The sequence below is a fragment of the Heteronotia binoei genome, chromosome 15, assembly GCF_032191835.1.
Source record: "Heteronotia binoei isolate CCM8104 ecotype False Entrance Well chromosome 15, APGP_CSIRO_Hbin_v1, whole genome shotgun sequence".
Taxonomy (NCBI): Eukaryota; Metazoa; Chordata; class Lepidosauria; order Squamata; family Gekkonidae; genus Heteronotia; species Heteronotia binoei.
The window spans coordinates 26,190,353-26,213,641 of record NC_083237.1 but is presented as its reverse complement, the minus strand read 5'-3'; the positions used below and the strand labels follow the sequence as shown (position 1 = coordinate 26,213,641).

The 23,289-nt window shown below is 46.2% G+C and overlaps 1 protein-coding gene across 1 annotated transcript in view; it reads right to left on the bottom strand.

Moving 5' to 3' along the window:
* TNNT1 (troponin T1, slow skeletal type) overlaps window positions 1-22,810 on the bottom strand; it is a gene marked incomplete at its 5' end in the record, with an annotated part of 32,666 nt that extends 9,856 nt beyond the window's left edge. The window contains 4 exons of the mRNA XM_060254991.1: window positions 5,765-5,881; window positions 12,968-13,028; window positions 14,755-14,776; window positions 22,771-22,810. Of these exons, the coding sequence (XP_060110974.1) occupies window positions 5,765-5,881; window positions 12,968-13,028; window positions 14,755-14,776; window positions 22,771-22,810 (240 nt within the window). The remainder of the gene's footprint in view (window positions 1-5,764; window positions 5,882-12,967; window positions 13,029-14,754; window positions 14,777-22,770) is intronic.
* Window positions 22,811-23,289: the final 479 nt, after the last annotated feature.

The following is a 23,289-nucleotide window of genomic DNA, read 5'->3' as shown; positions in this document are numbered from 1 at the left end:
GGGCTGTGAAGTTACCTCCAAGGTAAAATATTTGGGTGTGGAGATAACAATGAAGAATATTGATTTGTTCAAAAATAACTATGAGAAGCTATGGCGTAAAATGGATGAAGATATGTTAAAATGGAATAAACTTAATTTGTCATTGCTGGGTAGAATAGGTGCAATTAAAATGAATATTCTACCAAGAATAATGTATTTGTTTCAAACTATTCCCATTGTGAAAGATAGTAAGCAATTCGATAAATGGCAAAGAAAAATATCAGAATTTGTGTGGGCTGGGAAGAAACCAAGGATCAAAATGAAAATTTTGACAGATGCAAAAGAGAGAGGTGGATTTCAATTACGGAATTAAAAATTATATCAGGAAGCAGTTTGTTTAGTGTAGATAAAAGAATGGATAATGCTGTTAAATAAAAAACTCAGCGCTGGAAGGTCACGGAAATAAATTTGGCTGGCACGCATATTTGTATTATGGAAAAAAGAAGATGGACAATTTTTTCTCTCACTATTATATAAGAAATAATTTGTTAAATACATGGATGAAATATAAGAAATATGAGAGAAGACCGTTATGGATAGTGCCAGCTGAAGTAATAAAAATAACGGCTGAGATAGGTGAAGAAAAGTGGTTGTCATATAATCAATTATTAAAAATACAAAGTGGCAAAATAGAATTGAAAACTGCTGAAGAGTTGAATAATAAATATGATTGGTTCCAAATGTAACAAATAAAGAGTTTGGTGGATAATTATATCAAAACTGAAGGAATAAGAAAAAAACAAACAGAAATGGAAAAGGTTCTGCTTGGAGACAATGAAAAATTAATTTCAAAAATATATAAATTACTTTTAAAATGGTCAACGGAGGATGAAGTAGTGAAATCTCAAATGATTAAATGGGCAATTAATGTAAATAAAGAAATACGGATGGAAACTTGGGAATACTTGTGGAAGAATTCTATGAAGCTTTCAATGTGTCATAGTATTAAAGAGAACTGTTTTAAAATGATATATAGATGGTATATGATGCCTAAGAAATTGGCAAAGATGAATAATAAGATGCCAGACAGATGTTGGAAATGTAAAAAACATGAAGGTTCTTTCTACCATATGTGATGGATTTGTGAAAGAGCAAAAAAGTATTGGCAGATAATTCAACAACAAATTTCTAGGATCTTGGGATATGAATTTAAGAAAGTTGCAAAGACTTTTCTGTTGGGATTACAAATGGAAAAATTTTCAAAAGAAGATAGAACTATGATTTGGTACTTGCTTTCAGCTGCTAGGACATTATATGTGGAGTTGTGGAAGCAAGAAAAATTACCAGAGAAATTGGATTGGATTGTAAAAGTTATGACATGGAGTGAAATGGACAAATTAACAAGAATTTTAAGAGACTATGATTTAGAAGTTTTTAAGATGGAGTGGAAAAAGTTCAGAAGATATGTAGAAAAAGAGTGGAAAATAAAAGGACAATGGACAATTTTTGATAATGATTAAGTCTTAGAAAAAAGAAGAATATTAATTTTTTGTTTTATTAGTTAAGGGTACCTTTAAACATTAGTACTTTAAGTAAATAACACCGGCGGGGGTCAAGTAACAGGGGGAGGGGTGGGTAGAAAGTAATATATGGGATAGATAAAAAAAGTTATTAATGATGCAAGAAATATAATTTGTTACCATAAATTACCAAATAAAATTGTTTTATCAGAACATGTAATATAAATAAGGCACCTTGAAACAGTTGCCCATGTCTTACTTTATTGTGATTTTTATGGGGAAGTGCAGGACTGTATAATCAAACCTATTCTAATTTTTATGGATTACCTGAAGCGAAGTTAGTTTTTTCTCTACTATCTGACCAATGTTCCCATATCACAAGCCTGGTTGCAAAGTACCTTTTGGCTGCCATAACAATCAGGGAGCAAAAGACTAGCTCCCCTTCTTGATGTTTGACTGGTTTTTATAGCTGAAACTCCATGCAAATTTGCTATGCTGTACTTTTTATTTCTATGCCAATAAAGGTATTTGGATTGGATTGGATGTAACATAAATCTCTCTCTCTCTCTCTTGGCTTGACTTCGCGAACGAAGATTTTAAAAAGGTGCAGTAGTCCACGTCTGCTGCAGGCTCGCTGGTGGCTGACAAGACCAATGCGGGACAGGCAGGTCCGGCCACAGTGGCTGCAGGGAAAAGTCTGATTTGGGGTTGGTGCTGTAGCAGTACGATTCTTCCTCAATCTCCTAACATAAATATAGCTTTCCTTTTATTACGACCACTACTAAATTGTGTCATTTTTTTGCTTGCCCCCTTAGTATGTAAAAGCACACCGCTTCTGTTTTGAATTTGACCATATGCAATGATGCAGCTAACCAATGACATGATGAGAGTTAAGAGGAACAATTATTTGCATTTTTAAGGGCTTGAGGTATGTGTGTGATTTTTTTTTTTAAATTGCATCACTGGGAAGGTCTTTCATAGGCTGAATGGTTGAGCACAATATTGTTAGTTATGCTGAATGTCACCCAATGGTGGGATGTTTCCAGGGCAAAGCTAGTAGGTTTAGTTTATTTCAGATGATCGACCATGTGGAAATTGTTTATTTTGTAATATGCTGTATTTACAGAAATGCAAATCCTGCACGAGCGGAAGATACTTTTTGTATTTATATCCTGCCCTATATTCTGAATCTCAAAGTATCAGAGCGGTCACAATCTCCCCGCCCCCCCAACAGACACCCTGTGAGGTAGGTGGGGCTGAAAGAGCTCTCTCAGAAGCTGCTCTTTCAAGGACAGCTCTGCGAGAGTTATGGCTGACCCAAGGCCATTCCAGCAGCTGCAAGTGGAGGAGTGGGGAATCAAACCCAGTTCTCCCAAATAAGAGTCCGCACACTTAACCACTACAGCATACTGGCTCACTGGAAGCAAGTAGGTAGTTGGAGAAGGCAGCTGGTCTCCTATATCTGCACCAAATCCCCAAAGAGGGAGAATGTATACTATGGTGCTTTGCCTTTATCAGTTTACAACTCTCTCTGACCTGAAACCACGCATGCATCGGAAGGTTTAAACCTGGTAGGAAAGGAAAGGCCCCCTGTGCAAGCACCAGTCGTTTCCGACTCTGGGGTGACGTTTCTTTCACAACGTTTTCATGGCAGACTTTTTACAGGGTGGTTTGCCATTGCCTGTAATTAAACCTGGTACATATATTTAAAATTGCCTGTTTTCCAGGTGAGCAGAAAAGCGGAACAAGAACAGGAAAAAGCTTGAAGCACGGCTGGTGCAAGGTATTTTTGAGCCCAAGGAAGGAACATCCACAGATCTTTTCAGCCCAGGGCTTGGCTTGGACAGACAGCCATGTGGGGCAGCTCCAAAAACTCTCAGATAAGCAACCATACTAAACAATGGAAATAAACCTAATAAAACTATTCACCTTTTGAGAACAGAAATAGAATTAATAGGTATTTTTGTTGTTCTTGCTATAAAAGCTTCTAACTCCATGTGTTTGATATAGGCCTATTTATTCAGTTGTTGCATATATTAGTCCAATATTTATTTATCTGTTTATTTATAAATTTTTAAACATCCTGCCTCTTCTTCCATAATTGTTAAAAACCTTTTCAATCTGGAAAATTCATCTGTAGTGGGATAGCCAACAGATGGTTGGTGCACAAGGACATTTATATCCTGCTCTATATTCTGAATCTCAAAGATGGGTCCTTCAAAAATGCTTCTGTTCAGAAATAATTTTAGCAGGCTATATATTATTTTTTTAAAAAATATTTAACTTTTTTTTTTTTAAAAAAACCAATTTATATTTTAAGAAATCTATTTTAAGCTATCCCATTTGCCACTGGCCAAGCAACCCTAAGCAGAATTACACCATTCGAAACTGAGTTCAACAGACTCTGTTTTAGATTGCACTGCCAATCATTTTGACAGCTAGCTGCTGACTAGTCTACAGTCAATTATGAACCTGTCCCCTGGACTTTTCCTTCTCTTGATCTCCTGATAAGGTGTTACAAAAGTTCATGACCGTACTACACCTACGACTGTATGATATTTCATCTCTTTTACTTTCCTTCATATGGTCATCTAGGTAGCCCCAGGCAGGTCTCAAATCTTGATTTACACTTTTGTGTTCTCTCCAATTTCAATGAAATTCTCTTATTTTCATACTCAGATGACTTGTAAACATTCTGAACACAATCAGAACCTTTGATGTATCATGGAGAACAAATTGCTTCTATGTGTTACCCAGAGCTGGCACCAGGTTTCTTGGTGCCCTAGGTGGGGGCCTCCACCCCAGCCTCTTGCCTCACTACCTGTGCCCTTCCTGCCCCCCACGGGCAAAGCCAAAATCTACCCCAGCATGCACCTGGGGGGGAGCTGGAGGCCTGCCCGCCTCTGACCTCCTCAGATGGCTTGATGAGAGAGGGAACACACCCACTGCCACACCACCCTGCCACCCCCGCACAAGGGTGTTGTGAAGTTAACATGAGGGGAGGAGAATAGTGCAAGCCATCCTGCTCTCCTGAGTGAAAAAGCAAAGGGAAAATGCAACTGGGTAGGTAAACAGGTAGACAAGCAGAGCTCCCTCTCTCCCTCCCTCTGAGCCACCCACCCCCTTTGCCCCCCCAGCCAGCCAGCCAGTCTTCACTGCCACCACCTGCTTCTTCTGGTCACGCATCCAGCTCCTGTAGTCCATGCAGGCCCAGCAAGGGGCTGGAGGTGGTGAGGGCAAGCACAGCAGCAGGCCTGAACCAAGGGTACCGCTGCCTGCCTCTGACCTCAGGTGGCACGCTGGGACGGGGAGCACACCTGCCACCCTCATTCCTTCCCCACTGTCGCTGTCCACCCACAGACAAGCCTGCCAGCCTGTGACAATGCTGCCCACCCGCCCTGTTTATTGATTGGCCACGGGAGCTGCAGGGCAGCAGCAGCAGGTGAAAAAGGACCAGGGAGGTGCTGGCTTCCCCCCATGGCCTCTGCAAGTCTGGGGAGAGCAGCATAGACGCAGGTGGCAGTGAGGGCGAGTGCAGCAGCCGAGGGCCTGAGGTGGTGCACTGGGAGGGGGAGGGGACATCCGCTGCAAGCCCTGGGAAGAGATGGTGGGAATGCCTTGCTTGGGAAAGCAAGACACCATGAATCAGCCTGCCATGTCAACAACAGTCCTGTAAAATATGTGGTCCTAATTCATTAGGGACCTCTTGCAATGATCTGATCGTATTGTGCTGCCAGCTACCCATAGGGTTGCCAAGTCCAATTCAAGAAATATCTGGGGACTTTGGGGGTGGAGCCAGGAGAAAGGTTGTGACAAGCATAATTGAACTCCAAAGGGAGCTCTGGCCATCACATTTAAAGGGATCGCATACCTTTTAAATGCTTTCCCTCCACTGGAAATAATGAAGGATAAGGACACCTTCTTTGGGGGCTCATAGAATTGGACCCCTCAGTCCAATCTTTTTGAAACTTGGAGGGTCTTTTGAGGAGAAGTGTTGGATACTATGGTGCAAATTTGGTGCCTCTACCTCAAAATCAGCCCCCTCCCCGAGCCCCAGATACCTGCAGATCAATTCTCCACTATTCCCTACAGGAACCAGTCTCCATAGGAAATAATGAGTGCCCAACAGACATCTTCCCCCCCCCCCCGCACTGCTTTCTGATGACCCTGAAGCGAGGGGAGAGCCTCCAAATGAGGGGATCCCCTGCCCCACTTGGCGATTGGCAACCCTAGCTACCCACTTTCCTTTGCTGTCCAGAACTCACAATTCTTGACATGAGACCAATGAGCTCCTCCTCTTCTTTCTTTCTCTGCTCAAAGTGAACGTCAATGAGGGTCTGCAGCTCCAGGAGATCCTTCTCCATACGCTTACGGTGGATGTCCTGCACAGAAGATGGAGAGAAGCCTAAATAAATCCCCCACCAGGAAAATGAGCCCTCCCATGGAAACACCATGTATGCAAAACCCACATCGTTCATATGCCTGAATTCTCTCAAAGCTTTCTAGCATGTTATTCCTTCCTTGTCAATTGCCCAGGTTGTTCTTCTTGAGTCTAAAAGAGAATAGGACTGACAGCAGGTGATCCTATGGCAGTGAAACCATACCGGAGGACTGGAATTCTGCAAACATTACAATGATTTTTTAAAAATGGGTTGAGAGGTGATCCAGGCAAATTCAGATCTGTTCCACACAAATTGGTAGAAAGTGTTATTAAATATAGAATTATTGAATACATTGAGAAACAAAGCCTGCTGAGGGAAAATCAGCATGGCTTCTGCGAGCAGAAATCCTGTCTCGTCAACCTTTTGGAATTCTTAGAGAAGGCTGACAACCATGTAGATTAAAGTGATCTAGCAGACAGTATATACTGGGACTTCCGAAAGGCTTTTTATGGGGTACCTCACCAAATACTCAGGAGCAGGCCTCAGATTCAGTGGGGGCTCACAGGAGCACAGCTCCTGAACCTTTCTGAGAGTTCCAACTCCTCCTGAGAGTTCCACCTCGTCCATTGAATAGTATGTGCAGCTGCATAACAATCCCTGGATGAGCTCCACCACCTATTTTTCTACAAAATGACCCCTGCTCAGGAGTAAGTCTAGCAGTTGTTGAATAAGAGGATGAGCCCTCTAACAGAGGGTAGGAATAAATGGACTCTTCTTGCAATGGAGAGGACTAAGTAGTGGGGTCCCACAGATATTAATATTGGAACTGGTGCGATCTAATTTCATAGATAATTTGGAATTGGAGGTCAGCAGCACAATGTCAGATAATGGAGGGAAATAAGGAGTGGGGTCTCACAAATAATAGTATTAGGACATGGAGCAGGTGTCACTGGGTATATGTGGGGAGGTATCTGTGTATTTCCTGCATTGTGCAGGGGGTTGGACTAGATGACCCTGGTGGTCCCTTCCAATTTTATGATTCTGTGACTGGTGCTATTTAATTACATAGATGATTTGGAATTGGGGATGAGAAGCATAATATCCGATACCATTTGCAGATGACACTAGGTTAGGAAGATGGTGAAAATGAAGGTAGATAACTCACTGAAAATGTCAAGACAGTGTGCGTTTGCAATAAAAAAGGCCAACGCCATGCTGAGAATTATTAGGAAGGGAATTGAAAACAAATCAGCCAGTATCATAATGCCCCTGTATAAATCGATGGTGCGATCTCATTTGGAGTACTGTGTGCAGTTCTGGTCGCTGCACCTCAAAAAGGATATTATAGCATTGGAGAAAGTCTAGAAAAGGGCAACTAGAATGATTAAAAGGTTGGAACACTTTCCCTATGAAGAAAGGTTGAAACACTTGGGGCTCTTTAGCTTGGAGAAACATCGACTGCTGGGTGACATGATAGAGGTTTACAAGATAATGCATGGGATGGAGAAAGTAAAGAAAGAAGTACTTTTCTCCCGTTCTCACAATACAAGAACTCGTGGGCATTCGATGAAATTGCTGAGCAGACAGGTTAAAACGGATAAAAGGAAGTACTTCTTCACCCAAAGGGTGATTAACATCTGGAATTCACTGCCACAGGAGGTGGTGGCGGCCACAAGCATAGCCACCTTCAAGAGGGGTTTAGATAAAAATATGGAGCAGAGGTCCATCAGTGGCTATTAGCCACAGTGTGTATATGTGTGTGTGTGTGTGTGTGTGTGTGTATATATATATATATAAATTTTTTTTGGCCACTGTGTGACACAGTGTTGGACTGGATGGGCCATTGGCCTGTTATGTTATCTCTTATGTTATTATGTTCTTAAGGTAAATTGCAAAGAGCTCTAGTAGGATCTCTCTAAATTGGGTGAGTAGGAAACAACATGGCAAATGAAATTCAGTGTATGTAAGTGACAGGAGATGGACATAGAACAAAAAAAAATTCCTAATTTAAATATATGCTGGTGAGATCAAAATTGGCAGAGATGAAGGCGGAAAGAGTTCAAGGGGTGGCAGTGGACAATTCAATTAAAATGTCAACTCAATGTGCTGCAAAAAGCAAACCCCATGGAAAGGATTGAAAATAAAACAGCCAATATTATAATTCCCATGTTTAGATCTGTGGTGTGGCTTCATGTGGAACTCTGTGTGCAGTTCTGGTCATCCTGTCTCAAAAAAGATATTGCAAATCTGGAGAGAGCACAGAAGAAGGCCGCCAATATGTTGAAGGGGTTGGAGCACTTTTTCTATAAGGTACGGCTAAACACAGGAGCTGGAGGGCACATGACATAGGTTTATAAAATTATGCATGAGACAAAGGAAGCGGATACAGAGAATTTGCAATTCCTTGCCCACAATACTAGAACTCATGAATGCCCAGTGAATCTGATGGGCTATACATTTGGGATAGACAAAAAGAAGTACTTTGTTCAACTAGTAATTAAATTGTGGAATTCAGAGCCCATGAACATAGTGCATGGATGGCTTTTTAAAAATGATTACAGATTCATGGAGAACAGGTCTACCTGTGGCTTCTAGTCATGTTCACTAAAGGGAACCTCTGCATTCGTAGGCAGTAAACCTCTGAAGACCAGCACTAGGAGGAAACCACAGTGGAAGGTCTTAGCCTCTACACACTGTTAGTTGGCCTTCCAGTGCCACAGGTTGGCTATTGTGTGAAACAGGCTGCTGGATTAGGTGGACTGCTGCTGATGGGCTGTTCTTATTTTCTTAAATGGCCTGAGCAAACAAAATCCCATTGGCAGACAATATATCTTTCCATCTTTGTCAACATTCTCATTGTTGTAATGGTTTCACTGTTAAATTGTTTGGTACGCCAAGGAACAGCTTTTATTTTTTTGTCTGAAATAAATTGATTTGTTAGTGGACTTTAATGATTCATTCTTTTATGCTTATGAAACAGGTTGTGCTTCTTTAAGCAGCACGACTCACATTTTGTGTTTACACTGACATGCAACGGCCACTGGATTAACTTTTAGTCCACTTCAGTTTCTCTAAATCACAACTCAAAATGAACCCCAATTCCCCATCTGAGAGATAAGGAATATTTTAGTCTCTTGCAGCCAAACTAGGTGTTACATTTTTAAACAGGTGAGTCCAGGTTTCCCAGACCTGACTCTCTCTCCCTACAAGCATACTGTGAAGACTACCTGTTTAAAAATAGGAGAGAGCCTAATATAAAAAACTACTCCCCTTTTCTTCTGTTCAGCTAATGAAAAAAATTCCATTCCCAATTGTTTGTTCCATAAAAATTTATAATCCTTTTGTTTAATGTGTACTTCTTGCAAACAAATTATATTACAATTTTGCTTCTTGATCCAATGAAATGTTGCCCTTCTTTTTTGTGGTGAATTTAGTCCATTAACGTTCCAAGACAGTAATTTATAATCCATCATGGTGCAAATTCTTTATTTTCTTTAAAAAATCTCCTCAGCTCCTGGGCATTTGTAATTGTGACTCTCTTCCCCTGAAGTTCAAAACTCAAACCTTCGGGTATTATCCATCTGTACCTTGTGCCATTGTCTTTCAGTTTTTCTGTCAGCTTTTTGTATGTTCTCCTGTCGTTTATCACTTGTCTTGGCAGCTCCTTCATAATTCTCACTCTACTGCCTCCTACTATCAGTGACTTTTCAAAGTTTTTATTCATGATCCTTCCCACCATTTCCTTTGTCATATATCTTACAACAACATCTCTTGGTAAATTGTTTTTTTTTTTTGGCAAAAAGCGAGTTAACTCTATACATGTGATCATACATGCTTTTAGTCTCATCAGGGTCTTCATCTAAAAATTCTGCAATTATTTTTATTATATATCCTTTCAAATTACCATTCTCTTCTTCAGGTACTCCTCTCAGACGTATCTGATTTTCCATTAATTTGCAGTCGTGGATTGTCACTTTTTCTTGAATTTTCAACAAGGTGGTATCATGTACTTTAACTTTCTCTTCCACCTCCTGCACTTTCTTAGCTGTTTCCTCAGGGGTTTTTTTTGAGATCATCCACTTCTTTTTTAATCTCTGTAACAAGTTCTTCCTTTAGTTCATCTGTCATTTTCTTAACTCCTTTCACGATTCTGGCTTCCATGGCCTCCATTTGGTCCTGCATTTTCTCTAATGAAACAGCCCTTGTTCGGGGCTGCCTGGGTTCAGACATTTAGGCAAAAAACAAAGGGATAGAAGAAATAAAAAAAAATAAAAATACCAAAAATTTCGGTCTCACAAATTACAAGTTTAACTACCAAATTCAGAAGATCTAAATTTACTCTCTTAGTTAAACTTTATTCTGTCTTCTTCTGAGCTTCCCAGGCCCAGATATAAATTTTTAAAGATTTTTTTCCCTTTAAAAAATGACGAAATTTTTGACCTCACCAATCTGAAATCTGACAGTCAGGTTCAATAGAGTAGGACTTGCCCTTTCCAGCAAGCCCAATTTCGCTGGTTTCTGAGCCCCCAAAGTCAAGATATTTATCAAAAAAGTCTTTAAAATTTCCAAAATGGCGGCCACGATTTTTACTCCTTTTTTTTGAAAAAAATTCCCCTTTTAAAATCACCCAGGAGCCCACAAATAATGTAGTCAATAGTTCCTGTCTTCTTACCCTTTTTCCAGTTGATTCTGTCAATTTTTAAAGTCCCAAATTCTTTTAAAAACGATGTTTTAAATTAGACCTCCCAGCAATGGCTGCCAATGTTTCTCTATGGTATAAAGTAGGCTTTTTTCTTTACTGCTTCCTGCCTCTGTCACCATCAACTCTCATGGAGATCTCACGATACTTGACGTACTTCCTGTCTTGCTCAGAAGTGTTGCAGGTCTGTTCCAGTGTATTTCCAGTGCGACGTGGCTGTTTTCTTTTTCAAAACCGCAAGGTAGACTAAACATTAATCGCTTTTCAATTTTTAGCAGTTTTTAGCACTGTCCTTTATATTTAAACAATCCAAACTTCACCCCTTCCTTCTTCTACTTGCAAGCTTTATATTTTTTTCTTTTCCCCACCTTTAATGGGTCCCTTTAAGCTATAAATAGCTCCGGAGTGAAAAGAGAACTTCTGTACCTTTTTCTCCACTTATCCAAGTTCCACTGGTCTTCCAAAGCTTTAGTTGTTTAGAAATGTCCAAGAAGGTTAGGATCCTGACGAGCTTATGTCAAATCAATGACTCTGAAAAATCTTGCAGACGTTGACTATGCAAACTTCCCGAGACCCCTCAAAACCTCAAAAAAGTCCCCCTTCAGGGCTTCTTTTCAGCCAAGGTAAATCTCGTATCAAAGTTTCTGTGCAAGTCTTGGACCTTTCTCTCACTGAGAAAGGTAGGCAGTGGGCATTGATTTGCCCTCTACTACCCCGAACAAAACTTTCAGCCTGCTCCCGTTATGAGAGACAGTTCAGCTCGGCATTTTCCTTCCCCGGAAGTTCTGGTCGCCGCACCTCAAAAAGGATATTATAGCATTGGAGAAAGTCTAGAAAAGGGCAACTAGAATGACTAAAAGGTTGGAACACTTTCCCTATGAAGAAAGGTTGAAACGCTTGGGGCTCTTTAGCTTGGAGAAACGTCGACTGCTGGGTGACATGATAGAGGTTTACAAGATAATGCATGGGATGGAGAAAGTAAAGAAAGAAGTACTTTTCTCCCGTTCTCACAATACAAGAACTCGTGGGCATTCGATGAAATTACTGAGCAGACAGGTTAAAACGGATAAAAGGAAGTACTTCTTCACCCAAAGGGTGATTAACATCTGGAATTCACTGCCACAGGAGGTGGTGGCGGCCACAAGCATAGCCACCTTCAAGAGGGGTTTAGATAAAAATATGGAGCAGAGGTCCATCAGTGGCTATTAGCCACAGTGTGTATATGTGTGTGTGTGTCTATATATATATATATATATATAAATTTTTGGCCACTGTGTGACACAGTGTTAATCACCCTTTGGGTGAAGAAGTACTTCCTTTTATCCGTTTTAACCTGTCTGCTCAGCAATTTCATCGAATGCCCACGAGTTCTTGTATTGTGAGAACGGGAGAAAAGTACTTCTTTCTCTACTTTCTCCATCCCATGCATTATCTTGTAAACCTCTATCATGTCACCCCTCAGTCGACGTTTCTCCAAGCTAAAGAGCCCTAAGCGTTTCAACCTTTCTTCATAGGGAAGGTGTTCCAGTCCTTTAATCATTTTAGTTGCCCTTTTCTGAACTTTCTCCAATGCTATAATATCCTTTTTGAGGTGCGGCGACCAGAACTGCACACAGTACTCCAAATGAGACCGCACCATCGATTTATACAGGGGCATTATGATACTGGCTGATTGGTTTTCAATTCCCTTCCTAATAATTCTCAGCATAGCGTTGGCCTTTTTTATTGCAAACGCACACTGTCTTGACATTTTCAGTGAATTATCTACCACGACCCCAAGATCTCTCTCATGGTCAGTCTCTGCCAGTTCTCACCCCATCAACTTGTATTTGTAGCTGGGATTCTTGGCCCCAATGTGCATTACTTTGCACTTGGCCACATTGAACCGCATCTGCCACGTTGACGTCCACTCACCCAGCATTTAGGAGTATATTGTATATTTCATAGTAACCTAGGAAATATTATAGCTACAGAACACCCCACCTTTGCAAAATCCTGTTCCTTTGGTTATAGCAAGTATTTGCCAATCACCCTTTTACAGCATGGAGATAAGTGTGAGTGTTTGCACATTAAACTGCTATCGAAGGCAAGAGCCGAAATCAGGCAGCCCAAAAGTACCCGAGAAGCATAGCCTGTGGATTGCTTTTTGCATCCCATTCGGGCTAAAGGTAATACGGATGTGCAAACTCTGGTAGTGTAGCAACCAGGGTAAAGTACATATCATTAGCTGGGTTTTCCCATCATTTTCAACCTGATCACATGGACATAATGACTTGATCGGTCTAATGACTTGGCCGGCCACAGCTGTTAATCTAAAGAATACAAGAAAGGGTGGCGAAGGGCGCTGAAAAAGACCAGAAGTTGGTTTAACAAAATGAAATACTCACATCGAAATCCACTCTCTCCCCCTCGGGGATTTTTGGAGGAGCCAACTGTGGAACCACTGGCCTTTGGATGGGAAAACACAAGCATGGAAAAAATACAGTTAATATTTTAAAAAAGCTAACAGCCAAAAAACTACCAACCTCCCCCCCCCCCCCCCAAGAAGAAATCTTACTTCCCCCTTGCCCTGAGGTGCAATAGAAGAACAAGGAGGGGGGGGGGGTTGTTTACAAGGAATTTTTGAACATTGCATGTCAAACATTTTGAATTTTGCATTGGGTTGCCTTGCCACCTTCCTGTCCTGGTTTCTCTGCCTCTGATTGCTGCATAATTGCTGCATTTCAAGAGAGACACTTGAAATGCATGCTATTGTGGTGGCTATGGGGAGGGAGGGGGCAGCTCTGAGAAAACTGCCTTCTGTATTAAAGAATACCCATCGTCCACTCTGGCCTGCCCTATACATTTTTATACCCCAATCACCCACAATAGAAAAGGGATCACAATCTTAAATGCATAAGCTATGTGCTCTCTAAAGGTCTCTTATTTGGAAACCTGCCAGACTAAGGCTGTACTTATATGCGAGATAAATAGTGATAATACTTTTCTGGCTTGACAGACGAGATGAACAATAAAAGTTTATTGAATAGTAAAGTATTTAATAAGGTATGAGCCCCATGGCGCAGAGTGGTAAAGCTGCAGTACTGCAGTCCAAGCTGTGCTCACAACCTAAGTTCGATCCCAGTGGAAGCTGGGTTCAGGTAGCCGGCTCAAGCTTGACTCAGCCTTCCATCCTTCCAAGGTCGGTAAAATGAGTACCCAGCTTGCTGGGGGGAAAGTGTAGATGACTGGGGAAGGCAATGGCAAACCACCCCGTAAAAAAATCTGCCGTTAAAATGTCATGATGTGACGTCACCCCTTGAGTCAGTAATGACTGGGTCCTTGCACAGGAGACTATCTTTACCTTTATTTAATATTTGATAAGGTAAATATAATGTGGTTTTCAAATAAAGCAGACTCTCAAATAAGGTAAATAACCCCTGAGGGGAGATTTGAGTCCCCTTTCTCTGGACAGAGTCTTTGAGTGGAATTTCCACCCTTATAGAGGCACAGAAGCTTTGCCAGAACACAGGTGCCAACTCTTCTATTGTGTAACCCCTTTGCTCTCTTTCCATGGAGAACCTCAGACTCCCATGTTCCCTCTAGGGTTGCCAGGTCCCTTCTGGCAACTGGCAGGGGATGGGGCAGGGGGAGATTTACCAGGAGTGGGAGGCAGGCCCAGGTTACGTTGTTGGCAAAGCGACAACATCACTTCTGGCATGTACTGGAAGTGACATCATCACATTGTGATGTTGTGGTGATGCTCTGGTATTTGGGCAAACACTCTATAGTGAAAATGGCTTCTACTGTTTGGCAGTGTGTGGGGGTTCCAGTTTGGTGTAGTGCCGTGGTGAAGTGTGTGGACTCTTATCTGGGAGAACCGGGTTTGATTTCCCACTCCTCCACTTGCAGCTGCTGGAATGGCCTTGGGTCAGCCATAGCTCTGGCAGAGCTGTCCTTGAAAGACCAGCTTCTGTGAGAGCTCTCTCAGCCCCACCCACCTCACAGGGTGCCTGTTGTGGGGGAGGAAGGTAAAGGAGATTGTGAGCCACTCTGAGACTCTTCGGAGTGGAGGGCAGGATATAAATCCAATATCATCATCATAATCTTCTTCCCTGTTGTCGCTGGGGGGCTGGCAACCCTAGTTCCCACTATAATGCATTTCCTTCAGAAAACACCTGTTTCTCTCACTTACCTGGGCTTTGGGCGTTCCTCCTCTGTAAGAAAAGGAAGACAAAAAATAAAGAAACCATTAACAGACGGAGAGAAGAGAGGCAGCTTTGAAACACGGAAAATTATATGGGCTATATACTAAGCAGCCTGTCCTGAATGCTAGAAAAAAAAATTTCCTGTCCGTGCTGCTCTGTAACAAACATGGGATATGGGTGTGAATATGAACAGAAGTTCTTGTAACAAGAAGAGTGGAGGAAATGAGCATAAAGGAACAAAGAACAAACTCTAGAAGCAAAAATGCTTCCCTACTCCTGTTTCACTCATTGCAAAACCATGTAAAACCTTCAGGTATAAATTAGGCCTTGTGGTTAGTCAGGCGACCAGGAACATTGGCTGCTCCTGCAATATTTTATGCTGATGTGCTGTACTATTGGTTTCAATCATTTTCTTGGCCTTCCCTCCCCATCGTTTGTGTTCTGTACAGCCTGGTTTAAAAATGGAAACAAAATGGAGCTGGAACAAACAAAATGGATGCTGGCCAGAGGCAAGCCTGGGCAACTGTTTTGGATTAGGTGACTCAGGGTAGCTGATTTGCTAATGGATCTCTCCCCAATCTAAAAAGAGATACTTAATCTCAATAATGGGTTTCCTGAGAATCCCTCCCTGCACTTGGTCTTCCTTTTCTTTACTCACTCACCTTAATTAATGGGCTATTCATACAATCTGAGAATCTCTTCCATCCCATATACAGGGGTCATCAGAGAAATGGTATCACCTTTAGTTTATATTCAGCAATCTCATCAGAAAACATTAACACTTTCAATCTACACCCAACAATCTTATCAAGCATCATTAGCCACACTCATACAAACTGTCACAAGTTTTCCTCCATCTTTGTCCATATGTGGAAAAGGCATCAAACCTCTCCCAAAACACTGTTGTATCTAGGGTGGCCAGACCGTCCCGGTCTCCCGGGACTTTCCCGGTTCTGGCCCCCAATTCCCGGCTCCCGGGCTGGGTATACCGGGACCATTAAGAGGTCCCGGTTTAGCCAGCCAGAGAGCCGGGGGCCGCGCGCCCGGGCGGGGAAGGCGGCGAGTGAGGGAGGGAGCGACCCTGCGCGTGCGCAGATCGCTCTGCGCACGCGCAGGGACGCTCCCTCCCTCCCTCGCCGCTTTCCCCGCCCGCCCACGGGGCCCGGCGGTGGCGGCGGAGGCCCGGGAGGGCGTCGGAAAGGCCCGCGGGGGTCGCTGGAGGCCCTCCAGCGACCCCCGCGGGCCTTCCCGAGGCTTCCCGGGCCTCGCAACCCCCACCCCCCGTCCTTCCCCGCCCGGGAGGGCGTCGGAAAGGCCCGCGGGGGTCGCTGGAGGCCCTCCAGCGACCCCCGCGGGCCTTCCCGAGGCTTCCCCGGCCTCGCAACCCCCACCCCCCGTCCTTACCTGCCCGGGAAGGCGTCGGAAAGGCCCGCGGGGGTCGCTGGAGGCCCTCCAGCGACCCCCGCGGGCCTTCCCGAGGCTTCCCCGGCCTCGCAACCCCCACCCCCCGTCCTTCCCCGCCCGGGAGGGCGTCGGAAAGGCCCGGGGGGTCGCTGGAGGCCCTCCAGCGACCCCCGCGGGCCTTCCCGAGGCTTCCCCGGCCTCGCAACCCCCACCCCCCGTCCTTACCTGCCCGGGAAGGCGTCGGAAAGGCCCGCGGGGGTCGCTGGAGGCCCTCCAGCGACCCCCGCGGGCCTTCCCGAGGCTTCCCCGGCCTCGCAACCCCCACCCCCCGTCCTTACCTGCCCGGGAAGGCGTCGGAAAGGCCCGCGGGGGTCGCTGGAGGCCCTCCAGCGACCCCCGCGGGCCTTCCCGAGGCTTCCCCGGCCTCGCAACCCCCACCCCCCGTCCTTACCTGCCCGGGAAGGCGTCGGAAAGGCCCGCGGGGGTCGCTGGAGGCCCTCCAGCGACCCCCGCGGGCCTTCCCGAGGCTTCCCGGGCCTCGCAACCCCCACCCCCCGTCCTTACCTGCCCGGGAAGGCGTCGGAAAGGCCCGCGGGGGTCGCTGGAGGCCCTCCAGCGACCCCCGCGGGCCTTCCCGAGGCTTCCCCGGCCTCGCAACCCCCACCCCCCGTCCTTACCTGCCCGGGAAGGCGTCGGAAAGGCCCGCGGGGGTCGCTGGAGGCCCTCCAGCGACCCCCGCGGGCCTTCCCGAGGCTTCCCGGGCCTCGCAACCCCCCACCCCCCGTCCTTACCTGCCCGGGAAGGCGTCGGAAAGGCCCGCGGGGGTCGCTGGAGGCCCTCCAGCGACCCCCGCGGGCCTTCCCGAGGCTTCCCCGGCCTCGCAACCCCCACCCCCCGTCCTTACCTGCCCGGGAAGGCGTCGGAAAGGCCCGCGGGGGTCGCTGGAGGCCCTCCAGCGACCCCCGCGGGCCTTCCCGAGGCTTCCCCGGCCTCGCAACCCCCACCCCCCGTCCTTACCTGCCCGGGAAGGCGTCGGAAAGGCCCGCGGGGGTCGCTGGAGGCCCTCCAGCGACCCCCGCGGGCCTTCCCGAGGCTTCCCCGGCCTCGCAACCCCCACCCCCCGTCCTTACCTGCCCGGACTAGCCGCAGGTAAGGGGGCCGGGGGGGGGGCTGGCGGGAGGGGGTGGCCTTCCTTCCTTCCCTCCCTCCTTTCTTCCTTCCTTCCTTCCTTCCTTCCTTCCTTCCCTCCCTCCTTTCTTTCTTCCTTCCCTCCTTTCTTCCTTCCTTCCCTCCTTCCTTCCTTCCTCCCTCCCTTCCTTCCTTCCTTCCTTCCTTCCTTCCTTCCTTCCTTCCTTCCTTCCTTCCTTCCTTCCTTTCTCCCTTCCTTCCTTCCCTCCCTCCCTCCTTATGTTCTTATGTGACGCAGAGTGTTGGACTGGAGGGGCCACTGGCCTGATCCAACAGGGCTTCTCTTATGTTCTTATGTGACCCAGAGTGTTGGACTGGATGGGCCACTGGCCTGATCCAACAGGGCTTCTCTTATGTTCTTATGTGACGCAGAGTGTTGGACTGGATGGGCCACTGGCCTGATCCAACAGGGCTTCTCTTATGTTCTTATGTGACGCAGAGTGTTGGACTGGATGGGCCACTGGCCTGATCCAACAGGGCTTCTCTTATGTTCTTATGTGACGCAGAGTGTTGGACTGGATGGGCCACTGGCCTGATCCAACAGGGCTTCTCTTATGTTCTTATGTGACGCAGAGTGTTGGACTGGATGGGCCACTGGCCTGATCCAACAGGGCTTCTCTTATGTTCTTATGTGACGCAGAGTGTTGGACTGGATGGGCCACTGGCCTGATCCAACAGGGCTTCTCTTATGTTCTTATGTGACGCAGAGTGTTGGACTGGATGGGCCACTGGCCTGATCCAACAGGGCTTCTCTTATGTTCTTATGTGACGCAGAGTGTTGGACTGGATGGGCCACTGGCCTGATCCAACAGGGCTTCTCTTATGTGACAATACTGACTTTGGTGGACCCAAGCACTGATTCAGTGTAAGGGAGCTTTGTGTTTGTGACTGGAGTAGACAATACTGACTTTGGTGGACCCAAGCACTGATTCAGTGTAAGGGAGCTTTGTGTTTGTGTCTTCTAGTGCAATTTTGTTCTCAGATCCTGTATTTACTTCATCAGTATATGGGATAAGGCACTTTCTCAACTGTGCTGCATAATGCAGCCTATTTATTTTGTCCTGTTGGCTCTATCTGCGCCACCTTCATCACTTTCGGGGTGTGGATCCCCCAGTGGAGTGGTCTCCCGACTCCCTCCGCCGGCTGTTTCTGATAGCCCTGCGCCCCCTCTTTCATTTGATATGTGTCCCGTGCGGGTGCCACCCTCCCGCCGGGAGATGCCGCAAAATGAGCCCCCTTGAGGCTTATGGCGGCAGGGCTCGGGGGAAGCGAGCTAGACTGCTGTTCTTTTGAGGGGTTATAGAGTGTTTCGAGCCCGTCCCTGTGGCATCGGTCCCATCATTGTGGGGCCCAGGGGGCCGGCGCAGCGGCACGCTGAAGCAGCCTGTCGGTCACTTCCAGGTTCCTGTCCTGCATCTCGACCGGTGTTATTAGTGACAGGCTGCTTCGGCGTGCCGCTGCGCCGGCCCCCTGGGTCCCTCAACGATGGGACCGATGCCACAGGGACGGGCTCGAAACACTCTATAACCCCTTAAAAGAACAGCAGTCTAGCTCGCTTCCCCCGAGCCCTGCCGCCATAAGCCTCAAGGGGGCTCATTTTGTGGCATCTCCCGGCGGGAGGGTGGCACCCGCACGGGACACATATCAAATGAAAGAGGGGGCGCAGGGCTATCAGAAACAGTCGGCGGAGGGAGTCGGGAGACCACCCCACTGGGGGATCCACACCCCGAAAGTGATGATGGTGGCGCAGATAGAGCCAACAGAGCCAACAGGACAAAATAAATAGGCTGCATTATGCAGCACAGTTGAGAAAGTGCCTTATCCCATATACTGATGAAGTATATACAGGATTTGAGAACAAAATTGTTTCCGGCGGTGATATTTGGGGGATTTTTGGGGACGTCACAGGAAGTGCTGTGAAGTCACTTCCTGTTTCCGGCAGTGGCATTTGGGGGAAATGATGTCATTTGGGGGAAATGATGTCACAGGAAGTGATGTCACTTCCCGTTTCTGGCAGGTGACGCGGGGGAAATGATGTCACAGGAAGTGATGCCACTTCCTGTTTCCGGTGGTGGCATGACGTCACCGGAAGTGACGTCACTTCCTGTTTCCGGCGGCGCACACGCTTCGCGCGCGCACACCCCTACCCACCCCCCCACCCCCCAGTGTCCCTGGCTGGCCTTCAGACATTATGGTCACCCTAGTTGTATCCCCAACAAGCCAATCATAGTATTATTTTAGGGGGCACATGCATCAGATTGCCTGAGGGCCAATTTTAGCCCTGTGTGTGTATTCTCCTGGACCCAGAACTCACACCTGAAACACAAGTCATTTTGTCCTTGCTCTTCCTCAGACTATGTTTTTCTGGAAAGGTAAATATCAATCACCCCCAATCTGTATCCCTATTACTTTTATCTTTGTCAGCCTTGTATGTGTGTTCCCTCAGTGTGCTCTTGTGTATGTTTTTGCTTTTATTTATTTGTTTATAAAATCCTTTCTATTTAATTTGGACTCGTTTATTTTGAGAGTTCTCAAGGGGATGATCCTCATAAACACTGGTGGAGAGTCTGCTTGTTACCCCCTCTCACTAGCTGTCTCCAATTACGCTAATTTCCTCCAATCCATTTTGAGACACCCCAATTTGAGTAACAACCTAGGATGGCTGTTTGGAGAGTGACAGATGCTCCATATCTACTCATTGCCTTACGGTGACCTACACAGGAGAGGCTGTTGTGGTTTAGTAACTGCTGAGTTATGATTTGTGAATGTGCTTTGTAGTCTTGGGGATTGACTGCCCATCAGCTGTACATTGACTGGTTCTATTGATGCTAACGGGAGGGATTCATTAGGATGCAGCCTTCTGATTGGCAGATGGTAGGGGAATGATTGTAGTATCATTTCACTGTCTACTCTTCTGCTACCTCTGCACTGTGCTGAAGCTATGCCACCATTAATGGCCAGTGGCATGTGGGAAGGGCATCATGTTGCACTGTAATGGCTTGCCAACTGTACTGCCCATGCCTATATGGAATAAAGTTCCAGAGTCAGCCTGCATGACCTGTATTTGGAACCAACCCCAAACCCTAAGATGAATCCAGACAGATGCAAAATGGAAAAAGAGTGTTCATGATCTGACATAAGTTTGGTCACACACATGTCTATAGGTACTAAAAAATATCTATGATCTTCAATTCAGCTTAGATATGTTGCTTCCCTTATAGACATGATGGGGGATACACATGGTCTCAGTGTAGATACATGGCGCAAACACACTGTGTACATGTATCCGAACATGTGTAGCACACGGAGAGCATCAGAAGCTCATAGATATATCTATGTATATATCAAGAAAACACCTGCCCTGTTAAAAACATGTGCACAACCTGCTCTTTTAGGGTGTGCAACTGGGTGGGGGTGGGACATCTTGGAAATAAGAAATGTATTGTAGGTGCTGCTATGGGGAGGGATAGTGGATGAGGCAAAGGATTTCAGAAGGCTTCAGGCTTGGCAGGGAGGAAGGAAATGGGCTCACAGGGAAACTAGCTGGCAGTCAGGGATGACAATTCACGCTCAGTTGGCATTCCACACCCATTTGTTCAACAGTGGCATTTCCCACTTCTCCATCCATCACTCTTTACAAGTCCACTCATCTATTCTCTAGCTAACCTAAAAAGGTAAAGCACGCAGCACATGCCTGACTGGCAGCCATGCTCAGTGACCTTGAAACTCTGGCCCTCAACTTCTGCCAAGTGGGGAGGGGATGTTTTTCATAGGGAACCTTGTCAGAACCCCTTTTCTATATTCTCCAGGTTTAATTCTGAGCTCTAGCATTCCAAACAGCTTCTCCAAGTACACACCACTGTCAGTCACTGTGGGAGAAGCAGAGGGGTGGAGCTAATCTCCACTTCGAAAATGGCTGAGCTAAGCTCTATGTCCCCCCTCCCTCTTTTGGGGCTCTTTTTAAATGCCTTTTTTCTTCCTTCCTCAGCTGAGTCCTGATATAGCTTTATAGCATGGCTCAGTGGGAAAAGCAAAAACAATTGTCTTTGTGCCTTCTTGGCATTCAAAAGGCATCTGAATGGCCCTGTGGAAAAGGGGATGGTGGACTAGATGGATATTTGGCTTGAGCCAGCAGCTAAGCTCTTACGTATACCTTCCTATCCACGCTGGCAAGAGAGGACAATGAGGGAAATAGGGTTGCTGGGTCCAATTAGAGAAATATTTGGGGACTTTGGGGGTGGAGCCAGAAGACATTGGGGGTGGAGCCAGGAGCAAGGTCATAACAAGCACAATTGAACTCTCTTCTGGAGTTCTGGCCATCACATGTAAAGGGACTGCACACCTTTTAAATTCCTCCCCTCCATTGGAAATAATGAAGCATAGGGGCACCTTCTTTGGGGGCTCATAGAATTGGACCCCCTGGTCCAATCTTTTTGAAACTTGAAGGGTGTTTTGAGGAGAGGCACTGGATGCTAAGCTGAAAATTTGGTGACTCTAACTCAAAAAATGGCCCCCAGAGTCCCAGATACCCACAGATCAATTCCCGCGGGCTGCGAAGTCGGCAAAGCTTACTTTTAGCTGGTGAGCAGGGGGAAGAGAGTGAGCGAGCAGAGCACTGCCACTTTTAATGGCGGCGGGTAGGTGAGCGGAGCACTGGGGGAGGTGTGGGCAGGCAGTACACTGCACCAGGGGGTGGGAGGGCAGTGGCTGGGAGGGGACTAGCAGCAGCGGCGGGGGGGGGGGGAGGGAGGCAAGCTAAGCACTTGCCCGGGGCACCAGGGGGTAGGGCGAGAGCCCAATTTGCTGCCCCCACCTCTTGGCACCCTAGGCAACCGCCTAGTTTGCCTAGTGGGTGAGCTGATCCTGGCCCTGGAAAAAGGTCTCAGGTCCAAAAGTAGGGAGGGACAAAGAGCCGGATGTCTCCTTCCTCATACAGGGATCAGGTGGGTGCCTCTTTCCTCATCCCACACAGGTCTTGGGCTGCCCCTCACTTGGGAATGGCATGGTCCCAGTGAGTGAGGAACTCTCTAAACCATTGACACACAGTGATTTTTCTTTGTGCCCTTAATGGACCAGTCTGCCCCTGCATACTGGTTACATGCCTAATTCAAATTAACTGCCAAATTAAGATTACATCCAGCTCCACACCCCACCTTTACACCTAACCAAATGTCCAGTAAACCATCTGTCCTCACCCATCTGTGGCTCTGTCTCTCTCTCCATATCCACTTCTTAATTTTCTATCAATTTGTACCAATCATCCACCCACCCAAGACTGCAGCCAAATGCCTCCTTCATTGAAAACACATCAGCTTCTGCTGAGAGATGGCAGGAATGGGGAAGAGAAAAGGAAGAGCAATGTCTTTATACTTGCACTTCTCTGGAAAGGATGGAGGAAAGGAGGAATATACCTGGCTCAGCAGACGGCTCAGGTTCTTCAGCCACTGTAAACAACACACATCACAGGGTTGGGAGAGACAGATAGGGAGTTGGGAGAGGAAGGAGCAGGAGAGAGAAAGTTGTAGGGTACAGACCAAATCCAGGAAACAAAGGAAAAGGCAGTTAAATCCGTCTGTCTTCAGGACAAAAGTGGACAGGGTCATTAAAATTGTTATTGGCCAAGGGAAAAAAAAACTCTACCCACAAGCCCCACACAGTTCAGAGCAGTCACTACCCACTTTGTTGAAAGGAGCATGATTGATTGGAGTTTTACCATCTTGTTCCGGAGGGGGGGGGGGATGTAGGCTCCACATCCATGAAAAATGGTGTCAGTTTTCATATTTTTTCAAACTAAGAGGAATTATTTTCTCATCTCTTTGTCTAGTATGGATTTCCTGTGGTTTATAGGGGATTCTGGGCATCTTTTAGGGCAAACACAGTCTATACTGGGCACTGGGTTTACTTGTTGGTCCTCAGTGTTGCCTTGTGTG